The sequence below is a fragment of the Colletes gigas genome, unplaced genomic scaffold (assembly GCF_013123115.1).
Source record: "Colletes gigas isolate AHSC1104 unplaced genomic scaffold, ASM1312311v1 Colletes_gigas_Sc00005, whole genome shotgun sequence".
In the NCBI taxonomy this organism is placed as follows: Eukaryota; Metazoa; Arthropoda; class Insecta; order Hymenoptera; family Colletidae; genus Colletes; species Colletes gigas.
In genome coordinates this window covers 1895480-1907642 of record NW_025106634.1, presented here as the reverse complement: position 1 = coordinate 1907642, position 12163 = coordinate 1895480, and the positions used below count along the sequence as shown (strand labels likewise).

The 12163-nt window shown below is 40.7% G+C and overlaps 2 protein-coding genes across 2 annotated transcripts in view; both read right to left on the bottom strand.

Annotated features, from left to right (window-relative positions):
• Positions 1-6454, bottom strand: part of LOC122395420 (WD repeat-containing protein 47) — a 99721-nt gene extending 93267 nt beyond the window's left edge. Inside the window, exon 1 of the mRNA XM_043392979.1 lies at positions 6394-6454. The gene's annotated coding sequence lies outside the window, so the exon portion shown is untranslated. The remainder of the gene's footprint in view (positions 1-6393) is intronic.
• Positions 6455-6966: 512 nt separating this feature from the next.
• The window catches only part of LOC122395262 (E3 ubiquitin-protein ligase MYCBP2), a 316312-nt gene continuing 311115 nt past the window's right edge, over positions 6967-12163 (bottom strand). The window contains 11 exon segments of the mRNA XM_043392706.1: positions 6967-8009; positions 8110-8480; positions 8544-9316; positions 9396-9620; positions 9685-10056; positions 10127-10555; positions 10612-10802; positions 10872-10986; positions 11053-11459; positions 11537-11666; positions 11738-12123. Coding sequence (XP_043248641.1) covers positions 7894-8009; positions 8110-8480; positions 8544-9316; positions 9396-9620; positions 9685-10056; positions 10127-10555; positions 10612-10802; positions 10872-10986; positions 11053-11459; positions 11537-11666; positions 11738-12123 — 3515 coding nt within the window. The 3' untranslated portion in view covers positions 6967-7893.

Sequence of the window (12163 nt, the reverse complement as noted above, 5' to 3'; positions counted from 1 at the left end):
CGCCGCTAAGGGCTTCCGCAAACCTTGATCTTCGCTCTCGAGACGTTTCGGACGTCCGCGACCCGCGATCGGGGCTCAAAAGTCCTCCATTGACACTGGATGACCGACTCGAGACCACGGGAGACGTAAAAGAACGCGAAATTAAGGGAATTTTAGTTCGGTTCAGACCATCTCTGAGATCTGAGAGTTTTTAATCAAACCATTTTGAAACTAAGTCGAATGGAGGCTGTTTTTAAAATTAAAATTACATAAATTTTGAACGTGGGAACTTTTCGTGTAACGTGGTATCGATCGAGAACTTCGCTTTCTTGCGAGATAATTAATTCTCAGGGTGCTTGTACGATCTTTAAGGCCTTCGTCGCTCGAGTACAGTCTCTAGCTAGATGGAGGACAGATATAAACATAGTAGCAGCGCATCTTCATAATGCTAACAGAAAGTTGGAGTAGTATTTCAAAGGATACGCAAGTTCGGTTGAGCTTAACACGTTCCTGGCCGCGTGATTCACAGACGATCCACTATCGTAAGCAGAACTTTAATCAAACGGACAAGCATACTCCATGGTTAATCTTGACTTGAAACAGAGGAAAAGCAACACGAAACTACGAAGAATCTAACGGGTTATTAGGTATCCTCTTCAAAGTATACAGGAATAATATACATCTACGCTGTACAGAAAATTACTGTTAATATGGAAGATGAAATTACGATCGTATTCTCAGTCAATCGATATGTTATCGTACAAGAATATTACAGTTTTTTCTATCATTTATTCATCGTAAATTAAGTACACGCCCAACCATGCTTATAAAAGAAAGTTCGCCAAAGTATTTAAACATTAGAAGAAATCGATGATGCACTTGAACCACCATTCATTTCAACCTTCTTTAAGATAATGACCTGTTCGCGACTATATTTTCTTCGTAGATAACATGGAATAAACCACGTCCACGAGTGGATCGCGTTCGTTTAACATGGACATGAAGTCAGTGTCGTTACAACGTGTCTCTAACGCATCAATTTGTAATAAACACAGCGGAGTTGCAACACGTTTCATTTCACACCGACGTGCAACAACAATTTGCGCGTAGCTCTTAAATTTCCATTAAGGTATGTTTCTTGCAAACTATTTAAAATTTCCGCGATTCGTCCCGGCGACGAGTAGCCAACGCGGCTTTTTATCGGCGCGTTGCAAGAAATCGTTGAAATCCGTGTGCTCGAGTTGAAAATTTCACACGTAAGTAAGCCGACAAAGCACAGGCTCGTCAGAAAAGGGCAATTAAGCTCATCGGAAGGAGACCAAACGAGACCTTAAATAACATACGAGAGCAATTAAAATGCCGTTAATCTCGGTAATGAGAGCGCAGGCGTTGACGGAGCTTTAACGCAATTACAATATACGGTGCACAGTCACACTCTGAATGCGATGAAACTCGAGATTTAAATAACGTCTGCGATCCTGTCCAGTGATACACTTCGATCCGCCCGCGTGGAAAGAGCCGCCATTGCTGATCGTAAGAATTCTTCGGTTCCTCGAGAAAACAATTCTATTTCTGGATTCTCGATTCTCCCCCAAAAAGAAAAAATTCTTCGCGATCTCGAGAATTTAAAAAAAATATATGTACGTGACTATATAAATTAGTACCGATGACTATGCCAAAGAAATCTGGAAAATAAATATTTACGAGGCAACGAAAACCGTGATGGCCCGCGATACGATCTCTAACACGATGTTGCACTTTTAAATCAGAGTGGATCTAAATCTAGTTGTATTCGAGGCAAAACGAGTTCGACGTACGAACCGCCAATTTTATTTTTGCATCTCTTTGATGTTCCCTGCGATGGAATGTTGCTTGACGAAAGTTACTTTCTAAATTTGTTTAATCGGTGAATACTTTCTGCTTTTTAAAGAGTTAGTTTAAGAAAAACGATGAATAATCTTGGTATGTGGAGCAGTTAATTTTATGAGAAAATACAAACGTATAAAATGTAAATAATAATGTTCGACTCTCAGGGGGGGAAAAAATACCGAGTCGCTAGCTTTCATGAAACATTTGAACCCTCTATCCGTCCAAAAATTTGTTAACCAAATCCATGATGATCCTCCGCGACCGACCAGCCAGATTAATTCGCGATCGAAAGTCGCCCGACCGTCGCAATTTCGTCAAACTCGTTCCCCGTCGAAGTTCACGCTCGAAAGTGTTTTGTTTTTAAACGAGAACGCCCGGCGATTTTTGCACGTGAAAAAAAAAGACCGTCGATCCTGTATATTTTATGAGCCTCGGCCTACACGAGGAGACATTTATTGAGCCATTCGTCGCCGTGGCCGACGCGCGTCCAATTAATGCACTCCGAGTGTCCACCGATGCGTTAATGGCGGGTTTGCAACTTTCTAACGCGATGCAAGGAAAGAAGACATCGCGGTGAAAATTTGTAAAACATAAAAGGCCAGCGTTCGACGAGCATTCGAATTCAGAGATACGTATGATCGGAAACTGATAAGATCGATATCATATTTCGATCGCGAACGCCCAGCTGCAAAAAAAGATGGAAACAAGTCAGCTGTTTCAAAACGATAATTATCGAATAACCTTGGAACTTTGGAAGAATATCTGGAAGTATGGTCGCGAAAGCTTTCGTTGTAATTACTAAATGTTTCGTTGGAAATGACCACCTGCAGCTTTCGGCGAGAGAAAGACTGGCTACCTAACATTGTAAGCCTGTAATTCCTTCGCACGCTTTCACTATTCTCTACTTTAATGATTGAAGTTCATTAACGAGTGCTTCATACACTTTTTGCTGCAGAGCACACCATAGAAAAAAAATTTAACGATGTTGGATTCGAAGAATGTAGAGATCAAGCTACAAACGCAACACGAACGATCCATCTTCTAGGAGAATAAATATTAAACCACTGTCGGGGACTTTCTGCCACAGTGAGCAGTTTCAATGGAAATCAGGAGTTCAATCTCACGTACAAAGAAATGTTTTCTAAAAGGTTGTAAAAATCATTGTTAAAAAATTCGAGATGTCCATTGGTATCTGGTAGAAAATAGGGTTCAATTAAAGCAATATTCATTAACGTTACGCTGACGACCGAGATATTCCGATGTCATTCGTTCGTACGGTCGTGCAACGTTAGAAGTCAGCATCTCTCGATAAAAAATAAAGGGGAAAAACTGCAAAAGAAGTTCGAGGAATAAACCACCGTTAAATCCCCGTGTAATCTAAAGAACGACTTGACCCAAAAGCAATATCAAGTCAGAATATTTCGAATTGTTTCACGGTTTAACGAAGCGTTCGATAGAGTGTAAAGTAATATGCAGATTACGTTTAAGGAGCATTCCCATTACAATCTGATATTTCGTGCGACTTAACATTTAAGTGAAAAAGTATGTACGGTGTGCGCGTACGAAAATACTGACCGACAAGATGGTTAATCGGTTAACGGAATATAACGGAAATGTTTCATCGCGTTAGGTCGTTATCTCGATGGCACGCACAAAACGTACGTAAAAAAGAAATATTCGCTTTCACGATCGTGACGAGGTAATTTTACTGTCGTGACTCGGTCCGCGAAATGCATAAAAGTTATTGCTATTTTTTGGCGGATTACGAGACACGTAAAGTAAGACAATTAAATTGAGACCAAGCTAAAGCAACTATAGTGTGCTAAAATTATATTACAACACTTAAACTGGCTAATGAATAACGCACTCTGATAATGACTGTAGGCAATTAAAAAATATTACTTTGAACTCGTTGCTAGATTCGAGATAATAAAAAAGTCTCGATAATTACCAACGTCCCGATTAACGTATTTTGTAAAAAAAGTATTTCTAGAATGAATTGAAAGAATGTTAATGCCAAACCATTAAATTGTCTAACACGGTTAGTTGATAAAGAGTTGTCGAACGAAGGTCGGTTACTCGGAGAAAAAATTTTACAGGCTAGAAACTAGCCGTTAGAATATTTTTGACCGTTATAAAATAATTGTGCATCTGTGGCGAGATGGTAGCAAACTGCAAATTGGCCCTTGAGCGAAAATGAGTTTAGCATGTCTGCTGTACGGGCATTGGTCGCGACATATGGCATGGTGCAATGCGTGCGTATCAGTAAAAATAACGGGACAAAATGATCTTCCACTGAAACTGGTTTTCAGAATACTCGCGATATTAATTTCAATTACCGACTGGTCTCACCCCGGGTTAATCAGAGGTATTCCTGTTACGTTAACTATCGGACGAAGGTGTCCAAAATTCCAACCGACATCGTCGGAGTAATTAAACGCGAACGACATCCGTACCTCGCGCGAGGCGAGAGCATAATTACACTCGTGAAACTCAATCTTAACGAGAGTTAAGTGTAGAAAAGAAAATAGAGGAGTGCATGTTGAATTAAATGGAACAAAGAATAGAATACTGTAACATCAGTGTCAGCTGGTCTCTCCTACGCTCGCCATTTAAAGCAGCGTTTCTCAATCTCTTGAAAAAAAAAAGAAAAACATATTATATCGTGGGATAACAAAACTTTCTTTCTAAACATAACAGTTTCAAAAACACAAGATCAAATAAAAAGAAATATGTATGGAATATTTTTGACCCTTCTACAGATCTGCTGGGCTTTGCTAAAATCGGCATTTAACACTTCAGTGTGGTCCCTTGTTAGTACGAGCACTACTTCCTACTTCGTTTCTGAGAAACAGCGTCATCCATCTAATTAAATTTAGGTTTTGTACACACGGCCAGAGTAATTTGTTCTAGCTTCAAGGAAAAGTGACTAGAGTCGGCTTCATCTTAGAGGTTTCCTGCTTCCTCTTCTCCTTCACGCTTGAAGTTAAATGCTAGTGTGACTTTTCCTCGAGACCGTACATGGAATTGCTGTTTATAGTATTCTGTACGTTCTAACGTATAAAGTCGACAAATAATGTTAAAATTAAGAACAATACAAAAATGGCGTACCCTACGAATATGCAAAACTCTAGCGTTCCATGAAACACAATTTTGAAAACGTTATTCTAAAGAATCCGTGAGAAATTGGTAATTATCGAGGAGGTACGTGACAAAGTAAAGTTTGAGAGACACTGGCCTAGAGCAACGCGTTTCCCGAGAAAACGGAAACAGAGAAGAACGAGTCATTCATTATTACTGGCAAAGTGAACTGTCGGCGTGGATGATAGTGTGCGTACCACACTCGCTTCGTATGCTACAGGCGCGTGCTCGACTCTCGGATGCGTGAGATGCGTGAAATGCATTAGACCACGTGGTACGCACGTGTCTAAAACCAGTTTCACGTGAATCTAAACGGCTCCCGCGAAGCGTATTTCCCATCGGAATGTCCGAGTCACAGGCTTCCCCCTGGTCGCCTGTCGCGCCACCGATTCGTTACGAAAGTTCGGGGCACAATGTCCAGAGCGACGATAATAAACGCGCCAGCGGTTGAAAGTGTACAAAATTAAGCTAACAACTACGGGCCTATTATGTTCGTATTAGCAATCGCGTCGCATGCACGATCAAGCTGAACATGTTTTGCTATTCACCTGAAGCGAACCGCTACCAAACGGAGCAGCAATTTACTACGCAGGAACTTACTTTTGCGGCACTGACACTTTGATCGTGATTCACGCGGCGCGGTGGTTAATATTAAACCTTTATGTAAAACATTCGACACGGTAACTTCTTTCGTACCGGTCGAAAATAAATATCAGTACCTTTCGATGCGCTGGAACGTTAAGAAATGCTGGTCAAAGAACACTTCCGTACTGTGCCGCGGTAAAACGGTGTGACATTGAATTCTATAGGCGGTATCGACTTCCGAATTCACAGGACTTATAGCCTCGAAAACGTCTATAACGTGACAGCACTCCGAGTTAAGTGAGCAGAGTGAGGTTAAGTATCGACGGCAGCAGACGACAACGTAACACGAATTCTCTGGCCGTGACAATACAATTTTGGAAAAAATATTCTACAAACACGAGTCAGAGAGACAGCCTGTGCGTGCACAATTATTGTCCAAATACAGATGAGCTAGTTATTGTTTCTCGCGGAGTATTTCGTCAAGAATCGGATCGGTACGCGGCAATTGTCGTAAATCTTGACTGGAAAATTGTTCTATGAACGGAGAAGGAACGTAATTCTGATAAATTAAACTATTACTCGGCTTGTAATTGGCTGCAATTCGTGGTAAAAATAAACAGAGCGAGTTGACAGCAATGCTGGCAGGGTGGCACGAACGTGCGTAGGAGATCATCTCCGACCGAGCGGATACACTATCGTTTCCCATCAAAAAACACATATTTCCCGCCAAAGGCTGACCAACGAACAGGTACACACGACTCACGCGACTCCGGAATTATGTAACTATTGTTGCACGACTCGTAAATAAAGGCTACTTACCGCTGATCGAGGCGAAAAACGTCAGGATCGCGCACACACACACGTTACACCTAGCACTGCTTGCGCCAAACTGCCGTGTTGTGGCGCTACTGTTGGCCGCCATCTTGGATCGATCGATTAGCAGTCGAAATATGCGCCGCTTTTGATTCTCGAATTGGTCCGCCATCGTGTTCGAAGAAAGTGAGTGAAACGGACGAGTGAAAAACAGGATCTTTTCGCAATCATTACTTTCATTTAATCTGCACAAGATTGAAATACAAATAATAACAATCGTCGCTTAATACGCGGTTATCGTTCACACGTTTCATTCGTATACGAATATACACAGTGATTCTATCATGTTCGCCAGCAGCGCATGTAGTACAAGGCAATTACACTGATAACTGAACAAAGACCAGGGACATAACGGTACGTATACTATTCCTTTGGAAAAGTACAAAAACAAATAAAAGTTAAAAAGACGTAAAATGCATAATTTATGACTATCTTTAGTGACGACGATTTCGAATGTTAATACATTCTGTATAGCACAAACTGTACTATTTTATCAGAGTTTATATTTTTTTTGTTTAATTCACAATTTTAAATAACACACTTCTTTCACATACATAATTTACCTACATACATAACTTATTAGGATCATTGTCGATAATAATTAAATATTTCTCAAATAGTGTAGAGAATTATATTATACAGTGTATCGTCTTAGAAACAAGTTACCTTAATATATTTACTACTTTAAATAATAGGAAGAAGTATTACTTACAAGAGTTGTATGGTTGTGAGAAGAATCCACTATGATGGCAACAGTTTGGTGAGGTGTGGTGTGGTGAGTTAAAGGTTAACTTAATACTTTCAAATGGATTACTAATATAACTTGAAACTTATGATGTTTGCATTGTCGTAGAACTGTTGTCCCGTAACACTTTTTTCTATTATTTACAATAATGAAGGTATTAAGGTGGTTTCTTTTAAACGGGACACCCTGTATATTAAATTAAACCCTTATATCTAGAATATTTTATCAAACAAATCACTACACTTTGCATGACTTACGCAGCATAAGCTCTCATTGTTTGCTTTGCATGGAAGTTTAATACACTCTCAATTTTCTCCCTATCTTTTCTCTATGCGTTTCAGTAATTTCTAAAATTACCAATAAAAACGACTTATTTAATACTTAACAAGTATTAGAGTTCCACGCATCATCAGATTCTCACTCATGATTGTAGCTACTCAGTTCAGACTACTTGAGTCCTCTCGCATCATTATATTGCGTCAATTCCACGATTGCGATCATTATAAGGATTATCGAAAAATCGATTTACACGTAGCCTTTACTGCAAATAGAGACGCGTAATTGTTACGAGGATCAATATATCCACTTGCTTGCATTAAATATAGTTGCATTGTTAAGATCCACCAAGAATCACCAGCTTCATTATATCGAGTATAAATCGTGAAATAGTTTGTGTCCTGTATCTAATTATTCGAAACTGTTCAGAAAGTGTGTGCATTGCCGCAAATACCGCAACCTAACGCGAACTCTTCTCCGGTTGGTGGATGTTTCACATGCAATGGGCATTCGTCGCCATCGAGTTGTTCTGCTTTTGGTCCTAATGAAACAAATATAAGTGGTTATATGATATTTTTATATTTGTATATCGTAGATCGAAATAGGGCATAAGAAAGTAGAATGTTAGAAAAGAGATTGACCTGCGGGACACGAAGGTAGTTGACCTTTTGGAATGGTGGTGACACGTTGAAAGTCGTCGTGGCAGGGGGTACAGAAGTGGGTAGTTCCAAAGCAAAAGAAGACTGCCACCGAACAACAATATCGACACTTATACTCTAGGAAGTCTATCCCGTGCTTTGGACACATCTGAGCCCTTGCCACGTCGCTGCAGCCTCCACACACTAGTTCTGTGGGATCAAACGTTTCTCCGCCTACTTGTGCGTCACACCGTGCTTCACCGCCGTAATAGGCCTTTTGGCATTTGTAACAAACGTAATACGCGTATCGTTCCATCGCGTACGCGGCAGGATCCTGATGGTATTTCCCAGTTGGACCAAATATCGCTTCAGCCCTGATACGAATAATAATATTATAATCTTGTAATTGACGTTAGTTGTTCTGGACTGGTACTTACTTGTGTAATCCTTCATACTCCAGTCGCATTAAAGCTTTCCTTCTGACGTCCTCGTACAATTCCTTAATATTTGCCAACTGCTCCATCAAAGTGGGATGTTCCATTGGTACTTTGCAAATTGGGCACAGAGAGAATCCGAAAGTTATTCTCGGTCCCACCCAACGTTTCATTAGAACGTGTTTGCAGCAATGTACGTGGAAAACATGGCCGCACTGTAATTGAATCGCTGGCGCTGCTGATAAAGCTTCCGTGAAACAAATCATACACATGTCGTCGACGTCTTGCTTCAGATCGGTGCCTGGTAAACATCTGTGAAGGCACGGTAAACAATTTTTCTCGTTTCGAACGCCTCCACAGATATGCCCGCATGGATGCATTTTACTGCACGCATTTTTAGCGTGTTCTTGGCAATCGTGATCCGCGCAAATGTTCCCTATCGCTAATAAGCCTGTGTTCCCAGTAGTACCACAAAATCTACAGATTCCTGATGTAGCACCAACTGGTTTCCTCGGTGACCCATCGCGAAATTCTACCAATGCTTTTAACGTTCTGCTATCGGCAAGGGCCAAAATCCAAAACAGTTTCGTTCGGCCACAACCTTCGTGAAGGTCTACTCTGATGGCTTCCTCCTCTTCTTTACAAACTTGCCTTATGTGCATTCGTGTTCTCCTATGCAAATGCAAGATTCGATCGCATTCCGCGCATAAATTCCCGCAAACGTTGCACTGGATAATAGCTGTTGTTTCGCCATCGTCGTGATTGCTACATGTTGGCTAAATAAACAAAATGTTTGAATGGCAGACACGTAGAAATACAAACAACAAACCGATAGAAATAATTCAACACTCTTACTCTGGGCGGTGGTGGTTGACCTTCTGAACCACTCCACTGACCAGAAGACAATCTTTCGACATGATCGGAGTCCAAAACGCACAAGGAGGATAGAGCTAACCATAATGTTGGTGTTCGTAGACATTCCGCGGGATCGCGACTCTTCTCATCTAATCTAGTGAGATTTAAAATATTCTCGGCAATAGCTGCTTTCGTTACAGACGCCCATGCATCGGATAATTTACCCTGAAAAGATACCAGTAACGAATGATCGTTCAAATGCTATCGATTGAATTCGATTTACACTTACCGATGCCATGTCTTTTAGAAGTTGAATTATCATTTCGGCTAACTTTCGAGTCATGCATCCTCTCAACCACCATCTTGATCCAACATAACTCTTTGGATGTATGCTAGTAGCTAATGAAGCAGTTTGTAAAGCCTTCCCATTATTTTCTTTACCCTTTACTTTAACTTGAACTGTTAATGATTTGGCAATACAACTTAAGAAAACATCGAGAATTCCTGGAGTATGTTGATCAAAGTCCGCGCTATGCGCGAAACCGTTATTGGCAGCAGAAACAATGCTAAAATCCGTGGGTGGCAATCGATCGACGTTAATAACACTGGCCAATGTTTCTGGCTTAATTTCAGGCAAAATTCTTTTTAAAAGGGATGTTACCTAAATAATTAAAAAACAATGTTTTTAAGCGCCACAATAGAGAAGAATCTATAAGAAGTGGAATACATACTTGGCGCTGCACTCTAGCTGATCCAGTATGTAACAAGCTCAATAAATCTTTCAATAATCCATATTGATGTGACAGATAATACTGTCCTACGGAACTGCCACTTAAAGCAAGAACCATAGATAACATTTCAAAGCAATATGTATCGGCTGCTTTCGGTAGATCGCTGTTGTCGCTTAACAAACTATTTGCAGGCGTTGGTGAACATAAGAGTGTCTCCCACTCTTCCCACAGGCGAATCGTTTCTTTCCTAATAGCTTGAACAATATGTGTGCAGACTTGCTTTTGTAAATGCGTCAAGTTATTTCGGCTGAACAAAATTCCAACCATATGCTCTCGAAGGTCATTGCTATCTTCCAAGTCTTCGTTAACTCCCTCGCCAGTTTCCACTTGCTGTTGAGGTTGCTCCCCTTGTATAAGTTTGCCAAACACCTGACAGAAATTAAACGTGAGAAATTGCATAAAGTCACGCGCAAAAATCAACTTACTTGAGAAGTGATTAAACGAAAAACTTTCAGCGTTTCCGTTTCGCAATTTCTCTGTTGTATCCTTTGTGCACTTAATTGTGTTCCAAGCTTTAAAATTTCCCCTTCGACTTCGCCTAAAATTCTTATTTGTCTCACTCGTAAAGAATTGTCTGGACCCTTTAACTCGAGACCCACAACGACATGACGTAAGTCTACAGAAAATATAACATTAACATTTTTGACGAATTAATATTGTAATCAAAAGTATGTTATGAAATTACCGGTGACCGGGCAATTGATCCAACCGGCTGATCGGCTTTCGATTTCCACGGTTCTTAGTTTGACCATTTCGTCCACGTTACTACCCGCTTGAAATGTGACGCTGGACACCTTGTGCTGCGATACAAGCGCGACAAATATCAAATTGCTGTTGTGAAAATTAAATTTCGTGATAGGACTTACCGTTAAATCACGACAATTATCAATATGGATATACACGATCCGGGGAAGGGAACGAGAACTACAGCTGATAATAATCGTTTTGGTTTTATTGCGATCCTCGTCACCAGACTCCCAGAAAGTTTCTGTCGAATTGTCGGTCAAACTACCGATCATAGCCTGTCTGCTCGATGCTTTGATTTCGACACCGCATGTCAAGTCTTTCAAAACTTCTACCGAACTAGTTATTTGCTGAGAATGAGTCGATTGATGGCTTTCGTGCATGCTCATCGTAACGTCTTCTTCTTCTTCGGATCTTGAGAGTATTTTACTGATATTGCTGAACACGTGACTTCTGTGGAGAAACATGTGATCCGCAGGGGTGAATTTAATGCCCCAGCATCGAATAGCAGCTTGCTGCAGAGGCGATCCTAAAAGTAAACGTGTGACACTACTCCAAAATCGTATGAACATTTGACGCAAACTGTACATAATATAAGACATTTACCAAGCGGTGGTAGAAGCATCAGATCAGCGATAGTTTGTAACAAAGTATGAAACACTGTCGGTAGCGGATTAACAGATTCGCCTGCTATTACTAAATCGCTAAGAGGATGTTCGCACACACCAATCATATCCTAAGGAATAAATAATTCTCCATTGTATCAAAAAATCTGATTAACCAGCGCGAGTCAGTCATTACACTTACATGATCATCTTTCTTTTCAATTCGATTGTCCTCGTCGTTCGCGTCTATAGCCTCCGATGGTACAGCCGGTGTCAGAGAAGCAACGAACCACCAAAGTAAATCGTGGAGACATATTGGTTGTGTGACGCTTCTTAGCAACCAGTTCAACGCTTGCATCGCGTAAACTCGACAAGCAGCACGACGTAGCGATTGCTTCATAGCAAGTTGCAAATGTTGCAAGTTATGTTGTTGAAGCACAAATAGCATTACGGGCCTCATGAGTATTTCTATTCTATCGTTATTAGTCATTTCCGCTTGGCTCGTAGATACAATTGCCGATTGATCCATCGACGGTACCAGTTTCTGAAGCGCCGCGGAAGGATAACAGAGGAGAGACGAACCGCCATCTGTCGTGGGGGAAAAGGTATTTTTCTAGCTTTGAAAATA